The sequence below is a fragment of the Chiloscyllium plagiosum genome, chromosome 29 (genome assembly GCF_004010195.1).
Source record: "Chiloscyllium plagiosum isolate BGI_BamShark_2017 chromosome 29, ASM401019v2, whole genome shotgun sequence".
Taxonomy (NCBI): Eukaryota; Metazoa; Chordata; class Chondrichthyes; order Orectolobiformes; family Hemiscylliidae; genus Chiloscyllium; species Chiloscyllium plagiosum.
Window position 1 is genome coordinate 35,114,601 of NC_057738.1, and position 22,744 is coordinate 35,137,344.

At 46.6% G+C, this 22,744-nt stretch overlaps 1 protein-coding gene across 8 annotated transcripts in view; it reads left to right on the forward strand.

Moving 5' to 3' along the window:
* Positions 1 to 22,744, forward strand: part of rreb1a (ras responsive element binding protein 1a) — a 220,994-nt gene that overhangs the window by 92,196 nt on the left and 106,054 nt on the right. For 6 of the 8 annotated variants that reach the window (XR_006315932.1, XM_043719508.1, XM_043719503.1 and 3 more), the window contains exon 2: positions 21,912 to 22,049. Coding sequence is in view for 5 of the 8 variants with exons in the window: in XM_043719508.1 (XP_043575443.1) it covers positions 21,912 to 22,049 (138 nt within the window). In the remaining 3 variants the exon portion in view is untranslated. Of the gene's footprint in view, positions 1 to 7,857; positions 7,874 to 11,418; positions 11,546 to 21,911; positions 22,050 to 22,744 lie in introns of those variants that run through there. The other 2 variants (XM_043719505.1, XM_043719507.1) reach the window with 2 other exon arrangements.

Below are 22,744 nucleotides of genomic sequence, written 5' to 3' on the forward strand. Positions count from 1 at the left end.
GAGGGATATGGGCCAAGTGCTGGCAAATGGGGCTAGATTGGGTTGGGATATCTGGTCGGCATGGACGAGTTGGACTGAAGGGTCTGTTTCTGTGCTGTTCACCTCTATGACTCTGTGACACCTGACGAAGGAGCAGTGCTCCGAAAACTTCTGAATTCCAATAGACCTGTGGGACGATAACCTGGTGTCATGTGACTTCTGACTTTCTCCACCCCAGTCCAACACCGGCACCTCCACAAAATTTCTTTTTGCTGCCAGCTTCTTGTAGGTTTGCTCCTTCAACTGACGCACGTAGGTGTGGACTCAAACAGCAACTCTAGCTCAGAGGCTGTTGCTAGGCAGCCTTGAGTACAGGCCTCTCAAATCATTCTGAATTATAAGCCATGAAAGCCATTTCTGATCCCTCGTTTAAAAAAAAACCTTTGGTTTACATTCTGTCAACAGAGTCAGTTGACTTTTGTTTTGGAAAAAGTAGGTGAACCAAAGCACACTTCAAATCTTGGCTCCTTTTTAAACTGTCTACAACCCAGAAATTGTCCAAATTCTTCCATCTCTTCCAGAGTCCCCTCCGCTGTTATTTTTTTCGGGACTGTATATTCCCAGCACGCACTATAGTGCAGCACTGAGGGAGTGTACTTCCTTCCTCCAACCCGACCCCACCTGAGGTTCTGGCCCATCTGGTTGTCTTTAGTGGGAGCTTGCTGTGCACCAGGTTTCCTGAATAAAACTGCATTTGAAAAGTTGTAGTGAGTGATTATCCCAGCAGCTCAGCGTTGAGTTAACATGATGAAGGGACCCTCAGGATCTCTTTCCACTAATTTGGCTCTTCACTGGATTCTCCCCTCGATCTGTTTCCTTACTAGGCTGATCTGGAGGGAGATGCTGTGGTGTTTGGGGTGGGGATGGGAAGAGGACTTGACTGGAGTTGGGTAAGACTTTGGGATGGGTCATGACGGCGGGGGGGCGCGGTGCACGGTGGAGTGGATAAAGTAGCATCCTTGCTGCCTGTTGATTGTGTCATGGCACTGGGTCTGCCTGTGGTCCTTGAATGGTCCTCACAGCGAGTTTCCAATGGGCACTTTGATTTGAAATTCCTCTCCCTCCTATCTTGGAGCTGAGGCACTGACCTATCCTCTGTGTGATCACGAGCCCCCGTGAGCCTACGAGTTCAGCAATATCCGGAACATTATCCCCTCTCCCGCTCCCCAGTTTGAGTCCTGGCTCTCGTTGGTTTAAGCATTATGGTGGCCGTGTTTGTATCTAACACAATCTTGCTCTGAAATTCTCTTCCTCGCTGATATCTGAAATGGGTCAGAGATTCAGCATCTGCAGGGGGTCACGTTTGTCCCTGTAGAGTGTGGCTCCTCAAGGTGTGAACGAGACAGGATGGCAGCTCCCTTAAACAGAGCGAGTCAGTTCCCTCCCCTTCCTGTCAGGGCAAGATGCTTATAAAGAGAGGGGCAGGAGAGCAAGGCGCCGTTCAGCCTGGGGTGCAGGGTTTCTGTTTGAAATCTTGCAGCATTTGTTGAGGACGGCTTTTGAAAGGATGCCGTGATTGGGCAGAGCGCACTTTTCTGAGCAGAGACCTGACCGAGAGTTCAGTGACCTCTAAAGCGAGGGCAGAGAGGGTGTTGTTGTAACAGACGGTCAGGGACACTGTATTCTGGGCATGTAGATGTATGTGTGTGCAGGTCATCTGGCACAGAAACAGGCCATCCAGCCCGACCTGGTCTTGTGCTCCCCTTGATCATTCCTCATTGAAATATGCCATCGTAGCCCTTCATTGCCTTCCCTCTGTCACGTGTTTATCCAGCCTTCCCTTAACAGCACCGATACCAGAATAGTGTGTCCCACATTGTCTTCAGCAACAAGCAAGAGCCAGAGAGCCTCACTGTGTTCCACCGGGAAGGGGGTTTGGTGATGCTTTGGGATCCCTGTTCTTCTGTGAGCCAACAGACTTCTCCAATATCGGCTAGCGCTTGTCCCTCTCCTCAGAGGTCACAGGTCACCTCGAGAACCAAATCAATGTTGACCCCTCCAGTGCATTACTGAGGGATTGCTCACTGTCAGAAAGACCATCTGCTGGGTCTCTGACACGTTGCTTGAGGGCTGAGTGTTGGCCAGGGAGACCTGCTCTATCTTACAGTGCCTTGACATCTTTTACATCCAGCTGAGCGGGCATTGATGGGGCGTCAGGCTGCCATATCATCAGAAGGACAGCACTGTTGACAGAGCAGCACTCCCCCAGCGCTGCACTGGGAATGAAGCTGTGACATGGCCCTTGAGCCCTGCACTGTGGGATTTGGAGGCAAGTATGCTATCAGCTGAGCCATGGCTGATGACATTTTGTTTGATAGCTCTAAAGTGAGATGCCTCCCTGTGGTGTTAGTGTAATTTGGTGATGAGGTCCCGCTAACCAGGCAACGGGATGAATTTGGATGCCAGCTGAGCACTGCGTGGGGCTCCATCTTGGGTGCCATTGTGAGAGTGCCATTTCCATTCCCCCCCCACCCACACCCCACCCCCTCCCTGTGTAGAAACATAGACGTTAGGAGTAGGCCATTCGGCCAGCACTTCCATTCAATATGAACGAGGCTGATGATCTTATTCAGTCCCCTGTCCACCAGACCATAAAGACAGAGCGTCCCTGGTGGGAACCAGCAGGCAGTGAATGGTCACCGAACTCGATGCCGGGACGAGGGGGCTTGGGAAGAGGATGCTGGGCCTGTACCCATTGGAGCTCAGGAGATTGGGAGATGATCGGTTGATTTATGTAAAAGTCTGAAGGGGCTTGACTGGCTGGGGTGGTGTTTCTCCTGGTGGGAGAGTCTGGAACTTGGATACACCACAGACGAACGAAGGGGGTCTCCCATTGGAGCTGGAGATGGGCAGGCATTTCTTCTCTGTGGAATTTTATCCCCTCAAAGTCAGTGGGAGGTGGTACATGGAGGCCGGGTTGAAATGATGATTGGGCGAAGAGGCGTTCAGGGTTGCAGGGGATCGGTAAGAATGTGAAAGCGAGGCCTAGACTAGAGCAGTCACTATCCTGTGGAGAGACAGAACAGTCTGGGCCAAATGGCCTGTTCCTGCTCTTGCCTCTTATGTTTATCTGTCCCAGAAGCCCTCCCAGGGTGGATGTAGCAGTAATCCAGCACAGGGAGATCCCACAGAGTCTGGAAAAAAAGCAAAGAACTGCAGATCTGAAACAAGAACAGAAATTGCTGCCAGACCTGCTGACATTTACCCCTTACCTAACACTACGGGCAATTTAGCATGGCCAATTCACCTGACCTGCACATCTTTGGATTGTGGGAGGAAACCGGAGCACCCGGAGGAAACCCACGCAGACACGGGGAGAACGTGCAAACTCCACAGTCAGTCGCCGGAGGCGGGAATTGAACCCGGATCTCTGGCGCTGTGAGGCAGCAGTGCTAACCACTGTGCCACCGTGCCGCCCATGAATGTGGCAGTAATTTGGCACAGGGAGATCCCACAGAGTCTGGAAAAAAATGCAAAGAACTGCTGATCTGAAACAAGAACAGAAATTGCTGCCAGACCTGCTGAGGATGTCCAACAATTTTGGGGGGAAACAACAATGCAACTGGGTTGAGCAAGGGACCTGCCTCATTGTTTAGCTTTGTTGGAGATTTTTTGTGGGTTTTGAGTGGGGCAGGGTGGATTTTGTTGGTCATTATTCTGGGGGCCTGTTTGCAAACTGTTTGTTGTCATGTTGGCACCTGAACCAACTGTGCACCAGGCTGCGGAACTGCCCTTAATCTGATGCCAATTCTCGGAGGTCGATTGTGTATTTTTCCCAGATGATAGTGTCAGGTGATTTGAATTCGAACACAATTGTATTCAAATGGAGAAACCCCAGGCTTCGCATCCTGGTGAAAGGTCTTCAGGAACGACGCTTTCATTTTTCTGCATAAACCCTTCGAGGGAGCAGGGCACGTTCCCTGACCGAAGGTGCCTGATGAGAACAGCCCAAACGATATTGTTTCCCCACAGTGTTGGCCTGTCTTTCATATTGAGATCTTGACTCATCTCCTGTGCACTTGCAGCATTTTCTGTCTTCCCTTTTTGGACCTTCCTGGTAGTTGTGTGACACTGTTGTACGATCCATTCATAGGATGAGGGTGTCAATCTGTTATTGCCCATCACTAATTGCCCAGCGGACAGTTATGTGTCAGTCACATCTGATGTAGGCCAAGCTAGGTAAGGATGGCAGATTTCCTTCCCTGAAGGACATCAGTGAACTGGGTGGGATTTTTCTGACAATTGATGATGGTCTCATGGTCATTAGTCGGTTGTTTTACCAGATTTTTTTCATTGAATTCAAATCCCACCATCTTTAGTGGCAGATTTGAACCTGGAATCTCAGAACATTAGATTAGATTCCCTACAGTATGGAAACAGGCCCTTTGGCCCAACGAGTCCACACCGACCCTCTGAAGAGCAACCCACCCAGACTCATTCCCCTACCCTATATTTATGCCTGACTAATGCACCTAGCACTGTGGGCAATTTAGTATGGCCAATTCACCCTCCCCTGCATATCTTTGGAGTGTGGGAGGAAACCGGAGCACCTAGAGGAAACCCACACAGACACGGGGAGAATGTGCAAACTCCACACAGACAGTCGCCCAAGGTGGGTCCCTGGTACTGTGAGACAGCAATGCTAACCACTGAGCCATCGTTCTGCACCGTTTGCAGAACCTCTCAATGGTTACCGCATCAAAGGTGTCCATTTGGCCCATTGTTCCTGCGCTGGATCTGCAAATGTGCCCGGAACCCAGGACTGCTTCCCCCAAACTTCTCCCTTCGTGTTCCCGTTCATAAAACAATCCCAACTGTTCCTTGAGAGCCTTGATGAAACCTGCTTTCACCTCAGTCTCTTGAGCAGCCATTTAAAATCGAAACCACTCGCTGCGTGGAGACGTTCCTCCTGTTGTTTTTATTGTATATTTGTCTAATGCGAGTGAGATGATGGCCGAGTGACATTGTCACTGAAGTAGAAACTCCAAGATTTGGTTAATGTTCTGGGGACTTGGGTTTTATTGAATTTGATAAAAGTCTGGGAATAAGTCCTAATGGTAATCATGAAGCCATTGTTACTTGTTGTAAAACCCACCTAGTTCACTAATATCCTTTGGGGAGCAGATCATAGGATCTTGGAAACCCCACAGTGTGGAAACAAGCCATTCAGCCCATTGAGTCCATACTGACTGTCTGAAGAGCATCCCACCCAGACCCATCCCATTACCCTGTCCCCTGTAACCCTGCATTTCCCATGGATAACCCACCTAGCCTGCTCACCCCTGGACACTAGGGCAATTTAGCCTAACCAATCCATCTAACCTTTGGACTGTGGGAGGAAACCCGCGTAGACACAAGAAGAATGTGCAAACTCCACACAAGCTGTCATTCGAGGGTGGAATCGCACCCGAGTCCCTGGTGCTGTGAGGCAGCAGTGCTAATCACTGAGCCACCATGCTGCATTCTTTACCTGGTCTGGCCTACATGTAACTCCAGACCCATAGTAATGTGGTTGACTCTTAACTGCTGTCTGGACAATTAGATATGGACAATAAGCCAGCAACGCTCACTCCCATGAATGAATAAAAAGTCTGTATTGAATCAGCTGCCAGAAGAAGTGGTGGATGCTGGGACAATTACAACATTTAAAAGGCATCTGGATAGGTATATGATTAGCAAGAGTTTAGAGGGATATGGGCCAAATGCTGGCAACTGGCACAAGATTAATATAAGATATCTGGGCAGCAAGAACGAGTTGGACCAAAGAGTCTGTTTCCATGCTGTACATCTCGATGACTCTATGACTAATCACCATAAATGTTTCCATTTACCTTAGCTCTCAACTACATTAGTTGTAACTTGATGTATAGTGTATGACAGAAACTGGCCATTCAACCCAAACAGATTGTTCTAGCCCTTATTTTCTGTGTAAGTTCCACTTGTCTTTCTTTGTCTGATCCAATTGTACGAGAGAACACATTATTACAATCTTGAGTGAGTCCCGATAGCTTAAGATGGGAATCCAGAAAGGATCTACACTGGGGAGATGAGGAATCACTTAATCCTCTTTATGAATTAACTTGTTAGACCGTCTGGAAGTTGGATGATGTTTTACAAAGAACATTACAGCCACAGGAACAGGCCCTTCGGCCCACCATGTCTGTGCCCGACCATGATGCCACTCTAAACTAATCCCGTCTGCCTGCACACGGTCCATATTCCTCTATCCACTGCCTGTTCATGTCTGTCTAAATGCGTGTTAAATGTTGCTATTGTACCTATTCCTGGAATCTCCCTTGGCAGCACATTCCAGCACATACTATCCTCAGTGTTTAAAAAAAACTTTCCTCACACATCTCCTTTAAACTTTTCTTCCCTCACCTTAATCTCTGTGCCCCTTGGTATTTGACATTTCCACCCAGGGCAAAAGTCTCTTGCTATCTAGATGCCTGTTATAATTTTATATACTTCATATCTGGTCACCCTAGGTTTTAATCCATTTTCATGAAGGCGTTGCTGGCTAGGCCAGCATTTATTACCCAACCCTAATTGCCCGGGGGGCAGTTAAGGGCCAATCACATTGCTGTGGGCCTGGAGTCATATGTAGGCCAGACCGGGTAAGGATGGCAGTTTCCTTCCCAAAAGGACATGAGTGAACCAGATTTTGTGTCATTAATGGTGTCAAGACACGTCGAGAATGAGGTTAACAAAGCAGACAGTATCCTCAGCTGTATAAACCAGGGCTTAAAGTTGGCTTAGAGACCTGAGGAAGGGTTAGACCCGAATGCTGCCTGGCCTGCTGTGTTCTTCCAACCTCCTGCCTGTATGGAGCAGGGAGGTTTAGTTGAAGTTATATTAGCCAGTAGTTGAGTCTGAGCTGGAGTATTGTGTGCAGTTCTTGGAGTTGAACTGTAGGGAGGATGTGTTGGAATTGGAGCAAGGGCAGAACAGATTCCTGAGAATGATTTCAGGGATGAGTTTTGTAAATGGATTGAACAGGATGGAAGTGTTTGACTTAGTGAGGAGAAGACTGAGAGGGGATCAGATTGAGGTGTTCAACATCACAAGCAGGATCTCGACAGACAGAGAGAGAGAGAGAGGAACTGTTCCCACTCATAAGCTGATGCAGGACCAGCTTTGAAATAATTCGTAAAAGAAGCAAAAACCACTGGATGAAAAAGCCTTTTCTGCAAAGTGAGTTTTTAAAGGTGTGGTGGAGACCAGTTCAACTGAACCTATCAAAAGAGGATTAAGTGATTCCTCATCTCCCCAGTGTAGATCCTTTCTGGATTCCCATCTTAAGCTATCGGGACTCACTCAAGATTGTAATAATGTGTTCTCTCGTAATCTAAGAAAGGAAAACTGCATAGAGAAGGTGGGAGGTTGGCGCTGAGTGAGGAGGGTTAGCACAGACACAATGAGCGAAATGGCCTCCTGGGTGGGGCGAGGGGTTGTCAGGGTTCTGAGAGGAATGGAATGGGTGAGGATGGAGGGAGTGCTTTTTGGGTGTGGCTTTGTGTGTGATTGATGGGGATGAAATAGGGGTAGTTTGGCAAATGAGTTCTGTTGCAATAAAGACATGAATTGTCACTTGAATGTTTTATGGGCCTCTGCTGGCAGAGGTGTAAGTGGCTTGAAACATAATCAGTTCTTAACCAGAGAGCCATCAGTTCAGTTTTGGAGAAGCAGTTCCCTCTTTATCAGTTGATACCATCTGTTGTCAGTGACTGACTGTGTTAACAGCCCATGTTCTAAACATAACCTCCTCCAGCTGTGCCTCTGCCATGGTGGCTCTCTCAGACTGGAGCCCTCTTGGGCTGAAAGGAGTCCCTGAGTAAGTCCATTCCACAAATCCCACCTTGTCAAATGTGCAGGACTGAGCCCTGGGGTGGGGGGTGGGGGTGGGGGTGGGGGTCTCTGCATTCTGGGGGTGCTGGAATGTGCTGATGTTCCAACAGTCAAAGGGGTTTTTCAGCAGCTTGGCTTGTTTGTGGTGACGTAGAGTTGAGAGGGGGAAGAGGTTGGTTGGTCGGTCTAACCCACCATCTCCTGCTCCATTGCCACCACCTGCTTTCTATAGTTAGCGACTCCCCAGTGAGATTGAGGTCAGGCCTAGTATGTGTGAACCCCCTCCCACCCAACTCCTTTTCAGGCTCACCTCCTCACAGCCACTATCTGTGTTCGTACAGCAAAGCTGAGCCCATTGGAGTGAGAGTAGGCCATTCAGCCCATTGAATGTGCTCCGCTGTTCACTGAGATTATGATGTGGAGGAGCTGGTGTTGGGATAGCGTGGACAAAGTTTAAAATCACACAACACAGTACTTCCAAATAAACTTGTTGGACTATAACCTGGTGTTATGTGAATTTTAATTTAACACAACGCTGGATTATAGCCAACAGGTTTATTTGGGAGTACTAGCTTTCAGAGTGCTGCTCCTTTATCAGGTAACTAGTGGGGTAGGATCATAAGACACAGAATTTATAGCAAAAGATCACAGTGTCATGTAATTAAAACGATAAATTGAACTAGCTGAGATCATGGCGGAAGTGAAAATTCTCAACTCCCACTTTCCTGCCTTTTCCCCCATAATCCTCTATTCCCTTATGGATTAAAAATCTGCCCATCTCCGTTTTGAACACTGCCCAGAAACACACACGACAACAACTTGTATTTACGTAGCACCTTTAGCTTTGTCAAGATTTCACTGGAATGTTATGAAGCGAACTAAAGTCGATAACAGCAACCCCTATTTGTATGACCCCTGCGACACTTCGCAGGAGCATTGTAAATCAGATCATGTCACCAAGCCACACATTATGTAAGGTGCCCACCTGCTTGATCCGAGAACTGGGTTTTAAGGGGTGTCTTAAAGGAGGAAAGCAAGGTGAGGAGGTTGTTGTGTTGCCATAGTCTTACCAAACCATAGGAACTGCTCTCTCATTAGAGAGAAGCGACTGAGGGTGATTTAACCAGAGGGCCACCAGACCTCACATGGGGAGAAGAGGTTGAGAAGGAGACTCCTTCATGGTAACCTCAAACTAGTGATGGGAATTGAGCCCACGCTGTTGGCATCACACTGCTCTGCAAACCGACAATCCACCCAATGGAGCTAAACTGATTCCCAAGTTGGGGAGGTATAGGGAGGGGATTTCACAGCCTCCGAGCCCAATTGTGGTCAGGGATGCTCCAGAGCTCAGAGTTTAGAGGAGCTCTGATATCTCAGAGGCTTGGTAGGGTGGCAGATATTGATGGTGAGGGGTGACTTGCTGCGATAAGGAATGGTGAATGACAGGATATGGAAGGGTGAGGCCTTGGACAGATTCGACAACGTGGAGAAGATCCTCTGTGCATTCCATGGGCAGGGCATTTCATTGTTGCTTCATTACTGGTTGCTGTGGGTCTGGAGTCACACGTAGGCCATACCAGGTTAGAATGACAGATTTCCTTCACTAAAAGACATTAATGTGCTGATGTCCCAACAGTCAAAGGGATTTATTACTAATCGCTCACTAATGTCCTTTAGTGAAGGAAATCTGCCATTCTCACCTGGTCTGGCCTACATGCGACTCCAGACCCACAGCAATGTGGTTGACTCAGGCCTGGCCAGTGATAGCAACATTCCATGAAAGAGTAAAACAGAATGGTTTGATTGTCTGTAAACTGCTTCAGGGTATTCTGACATTGTGAAAGGTGCCGTATAAATGCAAGGCTTTCTTTTCTGGTTTAGCAAATTGGAACACCCTGTCTGCAGTTTAACGTCTGTGCAAATGAATGGGACATGGATTTTTCAAGTTTTGCAGGCATGTAGAGTGAATAGTAGTGAACCTTGTGGCCTGTGTACTCTGATCATTGGGAAACTCTGCACTGGGGCTTGCAGATTTAGTTGTTATGTAGATGCAGGTCCAGGTACATTTAAGAGTTTAATCGGATTGTGTCTGGGAACTTTGTGGATTGGAATGTGCTGCTGGTTACTGTGTCTTGTAAAATCCCCAGTGTTTTAAGAAAACTTTACATTTGCAACTTGAGTCTGGAGAGTGTCTGTGTACGTGTTAGACAATTTAAGTAATACGTTAAAAGATGCACACACTTGCATTTGTGCACTTACGCCCCAGACATCTCACTTTCTTATAGATGCCAGTCTTAAACATTTCGAATGTGCATTTGTGATTTGCAACTCAAAGTGTGGAGCAATCTGCCCAATGCTATAGCAACAATGAAAAGTCTATTGACTGGGCTCTAATCTACTGAAATCACCAGACTTTGTGGCTACAACAAGAAGTTGTCTTTACATAGCATCTTCAATGTGATAAACTGTTCCAGGGCACTTCAGTAGTTTGTTCCAAAGCACAGTTGGATACATTTTCACAAAGGGTGATATTTGAGCAAGGCTTGTTGAGAGAAAAGCTGGGTTAGCTCATTTGGCTGGCTGGCTGCTTTGTGATGCAAAGTGACGCCAACAGCGTGGGTTCAATTCCCGCCCTGGCTGAGGTTACCATGAAGGACTCTCCTTCTCAACCTCTTCCCCTCGCCTGAGGCACGGTGACCCTCAGGTTAAACCACTGTCAGTTCTGTTTCTCTACTGAGAGAGTAGCCCTGTGCTCCTCTGGGACTACAGTGGCTATATTGCAAAATAAGTCTTCCCCACCAATGCCTGACACCCTCATGTTACAGCAAGTAAATCACATCCTGGTGTGTGTTCCTTGCTTTTGTTCTTTCCCTTTCCGTGCTTCTCTTTTCTGTTAACCTTTCAACAGTCTCCTTCCTGTCTTCCGTCTGTTGTTTGAGGGTGGGGCAGTAATGGATGGAAGAGATAAGAAGTATTTAAGTAAAAGCAAAGTACTGGGGATCTGAAATAAAAACACAGTGCTTGGGAAACCCCACGACTCTGGTAATATGCTGGTGTAAAGGTTTCGAGTCAATACGGCTCTTCAGAAACGAAGAAGAATCATTGTGGACTCTATGCTAATTCTGTTGCCGTTACGGTTGCTGCCAGACCCCACTGAGTTTCTCTAGCACCTTCCGTTTTCGGAATAGCTCGGACGAACCTCTGGGATCTGACGAACTAGAGTCAGATATTTGACGCTGGGACGTGGAGCACCATCACCCTTGGAACAGGGTGCAAAACCGTTCTGAGATGCAAGTTGAATAAACAAGGGAAATGTGATAGACCAGGCGTGACAGCAATGCATGAGGTGGCAGAACTACAACAGGAAGCACGTGTGATGGGCAATAGTTTTGATATAATAAAAAATGCCCCACTTTACTCATCCATAAAACACCAGCGGATGATAGTTTTTTGAAAAATGTATTCAAAAAAAAAGGAGAAAAGCGAGATTACAGTTTTAAAAATTTGAATTATTATTGTCACGTGTACCTAGCTACAATAAAAAAATATTGTTTTGCCTGAGCTACAGGCAGATCATACCATCCAAAGGTCAAAGGGTGATAGAATCCAGAGAGGAATACAACGTTACGGCTGCAAAGAAGATGTATTTAATCTTGAGGTGCACTTTAAACTATTTTTATTGTATTTGACCTTCAGCATGTACCTACTTTGATTGTGATCATAAAGGGATAGATGAGGTTAAACACTTTCGAAGCAGAATAATGGTATTTATACTGAGGGGAGATTTGATCGGCGTGGACAACATCCAAACAGGTTGCGATGAGGCAGACAAAGAGAAGCAATTCCCACTTGTTGAAGATAACGAGATGAGAGGGGTTGCTGATTTTAAGATTTTGGGGAAAGGATGTGTAGGGTTAGGAGGATGAGCTGTTTTACACAGCATGTGGTAATTCCCTGTGATCTGGAGGGTGGAGGACGCAGAGATAATTGACAATTTCAGAATGAAATTGGGTGGGCGCTTGAGGGAAATGCGTTTGCAGGGTTGGGGAGATGGAGAGGGCGAATGGAGCTGATTGTGTTGCTCCATAGAACTGGATGTTGATGGGCCAAATGGCCTCCTGTGCCATTCTGACTTGTCATATGACACCAACTCGTAATTGTTGATATTATTTAGTCTCCAGTTTAAATCTTTAGTGCTGTTATTTTGTTCTCTTCTCTTTTCTGTGTTACACTCCAGCAGGAAAATGACCTCCTTAGTAAATGACACGTGATGTTTCACTTCACAGGACCTTCCTGTGCTTTTACTGAGTGAAAGACTTTTATTTACGTCAGGTTACATGGAATCCCTACAGTGCCGAAACAGGCCACTGAGTACACACTGACCCTCCAAACAGCATCCTACCCAGTCTCAACCCCATCCCTCGAGCCCTGCATTTCCCGTGCCTAATCCACTTAGCCTGCATATGCCTTGACACCACGGGGCAATTTCCCATGGCCAATCCTCCGAATGTGCACATCTTTGGACTGTGGGAGGAAACCCACACATACACAGGGAGAATGTGCAAACCCCACGCAGCCAGTCGTCCAAGGCTGGAATCGAATCCTGGTCCTGGCACTGCGAGGCAGCAGTGCTGACCACTGAGCCACTGTTCTACCACCAAGAAGGAGGCCATTCAGCCCAACCAGTCCATGCTGATTTTTCTACTCCTTATTTTCCTCTGGGAGTAATGAAAGTGGAATATATTTAACAGCAGAGGGCTGCGGAGGCCGGGTCATTAAGTATGTTCAAAGCTGAGAGAGACAGACTTTTAAGCAGTCAGGGAATAATAGGTGATGGGGGAAAGGCAGGAACCTGGAGTGAGGATTGTCATTTCAGCCACGATCCCATTAAGTGGTGGAGCAGACTCTCTGGCCTAGTCCTGCTCCTACATCTCCTGGTCTTATCTCAATGTACCATCACGACTGTCTGTTTGCTTCTCCCTTAATTGCCCACCCAGCTTCTCCTTAAATGCCTCGAAACTACTCATTGCAGCCATTCCCTGCTGATGTGTTTCTGAAACTTTCTTTTTGTTAAAGACCTTTCTTCTTGATTCCCAATTGAATTTCGTAGAATCCTGGATCCCTGCATTGTGGGAGCAGGCCATTTGACCCAGCTGGTCTTCACTGACTCTTGGAAAAGCATCCCCACACCCGCCCGCCAACCTCGGACCCACCCCTTCCTTATCCCTGTAACCCTGTATTCCCCATGGCCAGTCCACCCTAACCTGCACATCTTTGGACTGTGGGAGGAAACCAGAGTGCCCGGAGGAAACCCACGCAGACACAGGGAGAATGTGCAAACTGCTTGGTGACTGTCTTAGATTTGGTGGTGTTCGGTTTTCCTCCATCTTGTCAGAACATATTAGCTCATTGTTTCTGCACTGCCTTTTAAAAATCAAGAGATGTAGCCTGCCAAGCCTGAACTAATCTGTGCATATTTTAGACCTGTTCTTCCTGAGGTGTGAACATAGAACAGTGCAGGCCCTTTGGCCCTCGATGTTGTGCCGGCCTTTTATCTTACTCTAAGATCAAACTAACTACATACTCTTCATTTTACTAGCATCCTTGTACTATCTAAGAGTCACTTAAATGTCCCCAATGTATCTGACTCTCCTACCGCTGCTGGCAGTGAATCCCATGCACCCGCCACTCCCTGTCTAAAGAACTGACCTCTGACTTCTCCCCGAAACCTACCTCCAATCACCTTAAAATTTAAGCCCCCCTCGTGATAGCCATTTCCACACTGGGAAAAAATCTCTGACTATTCACTCTATTTATGCCTCTCATGATGTGGAGGAACTGGTGTTGGATGGGGTGGGCAAAGATAAAAATCACAGAACACCAGGTAATAGTCCAACCGCCAATAGATGTCAACCACCCGATGAAGGAGCAGCGCTCCGAAAGCTAGTGCTTCCAAATAAAACAGTTGGACTATAACCTGGTGTTGTGTGATTTTTAACTTTATGCCTCTCGTTATCTTGTACACCTCTGTCAAGTCGCCTCTCACCCTTCTTCACTCCAACGGGAAAAGCCTTAGTTCCCTCAGCCTTTCTTCCTAAGCCATGCCGTCCAGTCCAGTGAATTCAGAAAGCCAATGCGGACTGGGGTAGGAGGTTAAAATAGTCTAGGTGGGGCCGTTCCAAAGGTGCTTTCTTGAAAATCAAAAGATAAACTGATTCAGACAGAATTCTGTTTACTGTTTGGACTTGATCTGGGTTTTGTTTTTGGGGAGGGGGGGTGGAGTCTGTGTAGTACTAATGTCAAGATGTTAGCTGCTGCTGATAATGGGCAGCAGACACAGCCTTGCTAACCTCACTCACCTAAAGGGCTGGGAGAGGCTCCGAGAATTCCCGCAAAACTAATCATGTCCATCTGAAGCAAGACGGTTAGGTGGAGGGGGTGAGCATCTAATCAGGGATTCAGCAAGATCAGCAGCAGACCACGCTGCATTTATCCAGCCTTTTCCTGTAACATCACTTGCCTATCAAAACACCAAGCATTAATATGTGAAGGCTGCACTCCCATTTTAATCACATGAAGGGTAACTCTTCAAACAAGGTGAGCTATCTGCTCTGTGGAGTATTACTTCAGCAGTCTGTACGTCTGTCATCTCACTGTGATGTGATCTGTTCTATTTTCTTTTGTAAAGACTTGTTAATGGGCACATGTCTGGTAATTGTGTTGAAGATAAGAGATTCGAGCATTCATAGACAATTGGTTTAAGAGTTATCTTATCAGGCACCTCCTTTTGAAAAGCATTTATGCTGTGCTTTTTTTTAAAAAATACATGTGCTCTGAAAGCATCCTTTCTGTCAGAGCTGCACGCACACAAAAGAATTCAACTTTCTGAGTGAATTCACAGCAGGAAGTTTGGACCTGTTTTAACAAGCAGGAAAACACTGACAAAGCCAGTGTCAAGACAGGCACATTCTCATCACCAGTCTGCACCAAACACAGCTCTCTCAGCACTGGAGTTGAAAGGGTGGGGCCACACTTAGAAAGAGACTGTTTTCAAGTTTGTGATTGTGCGACATGGACCACTTTTAATATTTTTGGACCTGCCGTTTTCTTCCTCCTGTTCACAATCCCGTGCATTGTGAATTCAACCTGGAATCCTTTGTGGGCAATTCCAGATCGTTACCGAATGACTGTCCCTCCCGTTAAGGCAACTTTTCTCTGTCGATGTTTAATGCTCAAGACTTGGTCACAGGGGGAGACTCCCAGGAGGAACGCTGTCTTCAAAGCAAGGCTGAAGATTCTGGCTGACCCATGGAGGTCCCAGGCTGGGACTGACCAAAGTGGTGAGGATTCCTCAAGCAAAGTGTTGAATAAATGCACCGAGAGGTTTGGTCAGAAAAGTGCAGAGGTGGATGAGTATTTGGAGTTAGTACGCAAGCTTTTAAAATCTCATCTACCAAAACCCTTGACTTGTATGTGGTGGAGAGTGCAGACCACATCTTGGACATACCCACCATCTCGAAACCCATCACGCTGCTGTGGAAACAAATTCTCCTCCATCCTGAAGGATTGTCTAAGGAGAAGAGTATAAGCTTATCTCTCGTGACTGAGATAGTCATGCGACAGTAAGACAGGAACTTGTTTCCTCAAGCAAGGTCTTGGATATTTAAAAAAAAATTATTAAGAAGTATTTCAAGTGGTTATTTGCCGGAGGTGCATTCCTGTTGCACTTCACTGTTTGTTTAATCAGGGAATCTGGAACGGTGGGATCATTGAGTCCAGCAGAATTCCAGCTCTCTCCGGTCCCCTGAAAGATTCCTCATCATGCACGGTGGTCAGCATTTTCAGGAGAACAACCTGTAACTGATGGAGTACCACAGGGATCAGTGCTGGGGACCGAATTATTCACAATATATATGAATGACCTGGATGAGGAAAGTGAATGTTTTATAGCTCAAGGTTTGTGAATGACATGGAAATAGGTGAGATGGCAAGTGGTGGTGAATCTGCAGAGAAATAGAAACAAGTTATGTTAGTGAGCAAAGGTTTGGCAGATGAAAAGTGTAAGAAGCTTTGATTTATTGTTGTCACATGTACCTAAGTACAGTGAAAATTTTTGTTGTGTGAGCAGTACAGGCAGATCATACCATATAAGGACAGAGGGTGCTTAGACAAAATTATGTGCTTTGGCAAGAAGAATGGAGGAGCTGAGTACTGTCTAAATGGAGAGATACTTCAGAAGGTTTTGGGGGAACAGAGGGATTTGGGGGTTCTTGTATCTAAGTCACCAAAGGCTGGTGGCCCAGTTTAGCGGGTAACAGGTTGGGGAATGGCTTTTGTTTCAAAGGGAGTGCAGTCTAAACACAGGGAGGAATTGCTGAGACTATACAAGGAACTAGTCAGATCACAGCTGAAATAATGTGAACAGTTTTGATCCCCTTATGTAAGGAAAGATAGGCTAGCATTGGAGACAATCCAGAGGAGATTTGCTCAGCTGATTCCAGGGATGGAAGGCTTTTCTATCTGAGGAGAGATTGAGTAAGATCAGCCTGCACTCATGGAGGTTCGGTAAACTGAGAGGCGACTGCACTGAAACTTAAGATTCTTAAAGGGCTTGACATGGGGTTAGATGCTGACAGGCTGTTTCTCCCTTGTGAGAGAGTCAAGGTCCAGAGGCTATCATCTGAGTAAGGAATTGCCCATTTAAAATGAGACTGTCTCTCAGTGTTTAGTCAATCTGTGGAATTCTTTACCATAAAGGTCGGGTCATTATGTACATTCAAAGCTTGAGATAAACAGATTTGCCGGGATAAAGCAGGAAAACGAGGTTGAAGACTTACAGATCAGCACCATCTCATTGAATAGCAGAGTAGACTCGATGGACAGAATGGCCTGCTTTTTGCTCTTTTGTGTCATGTTCTTGTACATTTTTGGTCAGTAGTAGAGAAGGAGACAGATGCTGGAAGTCAGAGTCAATCGACTGATAGATAGGTTCCTGAGTGTCAAGGGGATGAAGGGTTATGGGGAGAAAGCTGGAGAATGGGGTTGAGAAAATTATCAGCCATGATTGAATGGCAGAGCAGAGTCGGATGGGCTGAATGGCCTAATTTTGGCTCCTATGTTTTATGGTCTAATAGATGTGAAGCTGCAAGAGCCCAGCAGGTCAGACAGCGTCCAAGGAGCAGGCACGTCAACGTTTTGGGCTGAAACCTTTTGTCCTGACAGTGAGGTTTAACAGGATGAGCTTCAGCCATCAATCTTTTAATGTTTGTTATTCTCATCAGAGTGAGTGTGCCATCCCCTCCGACCCCTTGTATAGTAAAGGAACATTGTACCTTGGTGGCTTTTTAACAGGGTTCTGATTTATACCCACTGGAAATAACCAATTACACAAGAGGTAGGACTGAGTCCTGTTAGAGACAGCTGATGAGATTCTCAGAAGTGACTCCAAGATGTGTCGGAAACACTCGACCCAGAATCTTTTCTTGAGTTGAATTGGCTGCATAATTTGTCAGCTTGTCTGTTTTTTTTAACTGGCTGTAGACTGTAGATCTGTTTCTTTTTGTTTTTGATGAGGCTGTAATTAGCTTCAGTGAGTGTGATGCTGTGAGCTAGTGTGGTAACTAGCAAAGTGCTGATAATATTGGTTTTTAACCACGTGGACTGTGCTGTGAGCGACCAGACCGATTTCGCACCCTACAGAATGTGACAGAATGATCTCCAGTGCAGCCAGACCAGGAAGGTGAGGGGATCCATGCTGAGGGCCTGTTAGGAAAGTACAGGTAGAAGGCCTGATGAATGGCCATCGACTAGAAACATGAACTCTTGTGTTTTTTATTATTGTTCCACGGGATGAGGGCATCGCTGCTTGGCCAGCATTTTTTGCCCGTCCCTAAAACTGCTCTGTGGGTAATAACCATCAGTCACATTGTTGTGGTTATTGGAGTCACACGTAGGCCAGACCAGGTAAGGTCAGCAGATCCCTCAAGGACCTGAGTGAACCAGATTGGTTTTTCTGACACTTGGTCATCAGTAGACTCTTAACTCCAGATTTTTATCTGTTGTGCCAGAATTTGAACCCAGGTCTCCAGGACATTACCTGGCTCTCTGATGTTCCTGCTCCTTGGATATTGCCTGACCTGCTGTGTTTTTCCAGCACCACACTAATCTAGACTCTAGTCTCTGGTTTAATAGTCTAACGATAATACCACTGGGCCATCACCTCTCCCTCTACAGATGCTGCCAGACCAGCTGAGTGTTTCCAGCATTTTCTGTATTTATTTGTCGGAAGGATGTGTCTTTTTAAATTGAGAATAATGTCAGCTGTGTTTGATTTTATTCTGCTTTCTGTCTTCCCACCTCCTTACAGGATAGAGAAATGATTGTGACTTATTCCCTGTCTTGACATTGATAAATCCACCAGCAAAGGTTTTGTGCTCCAGTGACCTCCAATAATTCAATAAATTCAATTCAGGGCCCCTTTCCATGGAATACTAAGGTGCCTTAAGTGGTACTATATAGTCCATCATCGTAAGCCTTGGTGAAGTGGATATCAGTGTAACTCTTGAGGGAGTGCTACACTGTCAGGGAGCCATCTTCCAACACCCCACCTAGCTGTTGAGGTGAACATTATGACGTCCTGTGGTAGTAATCCATAACAAGTGGGGGCTTTCTCCAGTGTAATGGCCCCCGATATGCATTGCAAAAAAGCAGCTTATCCACACAGGGAGGTGTGACAGATAGCAGTGACATCCCTTTAATAACCAGAACATTGTTGTAAAGCAAGATTACTTTTGTGAATGCGCTAGGTGCTATGTAACTGCAGGTTTGGTGGCTGTCTTCCTAATTGTTTCTGAAGCCTGGGACTCTTGAAAAATGCTTTTCTTCTATCCCTCACTGGGAGTTGAGTTGGGGCTGCACAGAGCCTGATCCGGACATCGATATTAATGGGCTATTTCAGTGTAGTTGGAAATGGCCCACTGTGGAGGTCTTGGCCTAGCCTCAAGTCTGAGCCATTTGTCTCTTGCCAGTGGCTCTGTTACCTAGTGGCTAGGGTCTGTCACCCATTCTCTTGAAATCTCAGACGAGAGGAGGAATTTCTTCTCTGAGGGAGTTGTGAATTTTTGCAATTCCTTGCCGCAGAAACTGTGGGGGCAGAGTCCTTGTGCATATTGAAGGCTTTGGTGAAGTGGTTCATGATCAATCAGGGAATCAAGGGTTAACAGGAAAGGCAGGAGAGTGGAGATGAGGGATCTCACTCCAGCTACAATCTTAATAAATGGCGGAGCATAATCGAGGGGCTAAATGGCCTGCCAATGTTCCTATTTCTTATGATTTTTGGATCTAACACCATCCCTCCATCTCAAGCTATTTGTAGTATAGGAGGGTTTCTATCTCTATGGTAACCACCTACGCTGACTCGATGGGGAAAAGGATTAACCCACACTGAGGACATATATTAATAGATGGGACTTATTTTAATATTCTGTCCTCATCAGAGAAGAATCCAAGTGATCAGGGTAGAGATTCCCATCTTATCCACAGATACCGACTATGTTTCATTCCCTCAGCAGCAAAGTCCTTGGATTGAATCGTTTTATTTCTGGTTACTTGGACAATTGTTCAATGGCTATCTGGAAGAATGGGAAGATGCTGCATTAGAATGGTGGCTCATCCCATTCGAATGATGCTCTGCTTGAGATGTTCAGGATCTGGAGTTTCATTAACAATTAAACTACACATAAATGAATGATGGATGTTGATATGGGGGTCAAGAGTGTGGTGTTGGAAAGACACAGCAGGTCAGGCTGCATCCGAAGAGCAGGAGAATCAGCGTTTTGGGCATAAGCCCTTCTTCTAGAAGCTGATGAAGAGCTTATGCCCGAAACATCAATTCTCCTGCTCCTCGGACGCTGCCTGAACTGCTGTGTCTTTCCAGCACCACACTCTCGACTCTGATCGCCAGCATCTGTGGTCCTCACTTTCTCCCAGATGGATGTTGATATCCTGGTGTAGAGGTAGCGACACTATCAGTGCATCACAAGAGCCCTCTGTGAGTGATGCATGGAGCCAGTAAAACCAGCTGACCAGAGCACAGTAGTCTGATTGTAATTAGTATTTATAGATCCATTATGACAAAAGGAAGCCATTCTGCCCATTAAATCCCTGCTGGCATTTGATTGACCAATAGGTCCCAGTTAACCTCTACCTCCACTTCTCCCTCCAGTCCATTTTTGTTTTGAATCCAGCTTCCGTTTTGGAATCCTTTGCCATTTCCACCACCTTCACAGATGCTACATTCCAGGTCTTTCCCGCCCCCCCCTCGTCATTTTACAAAATTCTTCTTCATAATCTCCCTCCCTGTATCTCTAAGCCACATCCTTGAATCTGTGTTCCCTCTTGTCCTTGTACCGGAAGAGCTTTACTTTGTCTGCCTTATCTGAAGTTGACATAATCGTGTACATCTCAAATCTCCCCTCCAACTCCTTTGCTCCAAGATCAACCCCAGTTTCTCCAAGGTAACCTTTTGTTACTAAACTTCCTCCTGCCGGGAGCCATTCTAGTAAAGCTGACCATAATAGGACTTAGTCACCTAGTTGTGGCCCAACTAGAGCTTTGTTCTGGCTCAGTGTGACTCCTCCCTTGTTGTGTACGATATCTTTATTCCTGAAGCCCCAGGGACCATTTAATGGCTGCCACCTTCATGAGATAGTAGGAAATAGGAGCAGGCCATTGATACAATGGGATTGTGGCTAACCTGATTAGATTACTTACAGTGTGGAAACAGGCCCTTCAGCCCAACAAGTCCACACCGAACCTCCGAAGAGCAACCCACCCAGACCCATTCCCCTACATTTACCCCTTCACCTAACACTACGGGCAATTTAGCCTGGCCAATTCACCTAACCTGCACATCTTTGGACTGTGGGAGGAAACCGGAGCGCCCGGAGGAAACCCACGCATTCACGGGGAGAATGTGCAAACTCCACACAGATGGTTGCCCGAGGTGGGAATTGAACCCAGGTCTCTGGTGCTGTGAGGCAGCTGTGCTAACCACTGTGCCAATTGCAATGCTAATGCCATCTTCATGGCTACCCTCAGTGTCCCATAACCCTCAGCTCCCTTGTAGGTCAAAGATCTCTCCAACTCAGCCACAGTCAGATTCGGTGACCCAGGCTGTGCCGCTCTCCCTCCATCTGGAAGACAATTCCAAAAAGTAAAGACTCTCCAAGAAAAAATTCCAAGGTCTGTACATAAGACGTCCCAGGCCCCTCTGTCCCTTTACACTCATTGCCTTGGACAGGGCAATTTTTCCTATTCATTTGTGAGATGTGGGCGTCGCTGGCTGGGCCCAGCATTTATTGCCCGTCCCCAGTTGCCCCAGAAAAGATGGGGGTGAGCTGCCTTCTTGAACCGCTGCAGTCCATGTGCTGTAGGTAGACTCTCAATGCCGTTAGGGAGGGCATTCCTGCAGTTTGACACTGAAAGAACAGCGATATACTTCCAAGTCGAGATGGGTGAGTGGCTCGAAGAGGAACTTGCAGAAAGTGGAAGAATATTAGAGAGTTACATCGCACGCTTCCTATCTCACTCAATGGATGTGCGTGATGGCAGGGGGAGGGGGGATCTCAGGAGGGGAAAACAGAAAGGGAATTGAGCCCTTTCTGATGGTTGGCTTATTTTGTGTTGCAGAGTCTAAATGGAGTCTGTGCAGGAGACTGGATCAGTTTGCACTTTGAGAAGGCTAGCAGCATGTTTGTAACCAGTGCCTGTATCTATATTGGGATTGTTATTCCCGACATTTGGAGAGCATCAGTCCATGACAGGGTGTCACTACCATCTAACAGCTTTGTAAATCTGATTTGCTGTAGGAATCCCTGTGAGCACAGAGCCGTCTCTCTCTCTCTCTCTCTCTCTCTCTCTTTATCGTTCCATCTTTACAGTTTTACATTCAGCTGTTATCACCTTACCCTTCCTACCCAATCCAGTCAGTACTTAATGTCTTTTTTCCCAATCTTGTTTTACAGTGGGGGACAATGGATCTGAAGAGAAAGGAGACCTGGGTCAGACATCTCAAGCTACACTGACAGGATTGGTTGATGAAAGTAGAATTCAAGAAGATGATGATGCTGAGATCGAGTCCAAAACTCAAACAGAAAATGGAGGTAATTCAATTGTAACTGTACACATTTCCAGCGATCGTTCGTTCCATCACTGAAGGGAGTGGGTGCTCAGCCCTTTTACAGTTTTCAGCAGTGGGTTTGAGACCCCTTTATAAGAGTTCTGCTCCTTTGAGATATCCTCAGGGAGGTGGTGATTGGGGGTGAAAAGGGTGGGGGGTGGTGGGGAAGGGGTGAAAGTGCTTTTCTGAATTCTCTCCCAGAAGGCTGTGGAGGCCAAGTCAAAGATGAGATAGTTGAATGTTTAGAATTTAAGGATATGAGGAGTAAGCAAGAATATGACATAGAGAGAGAGAATCAGCAATGACCATACTGAATGGCCGAATGGCCTACCCATTCTCCGACTTTCTATGGTTTGAGAGTTAATTTGCCCACCCCACCAGCGATTAAGACCCAGAAGTGACCAATGAGGAATCAGTAGAAAGCCTCGTTGTCATTGGGATTAACTCCGCTGTGAATGAATCTGTTGCCATGCAAATTGCCAGAGGGTAAAACTGTGTGGGTCACTTTATATCTCGGCTGGGCAGGGGCCTCAATCTAAGGCAATCAGGGTCCTGCACAGTCACCAAGGAGAGGGGGTTCAGTGGCGCTGCTGAGCGCAGGATCAGCCAACCTTCTGAGGCCTTGGTTCCTGGCTACAGCCTGCCAGTTGCCTTGACGTGGCCTGATTTGGTGGGCCT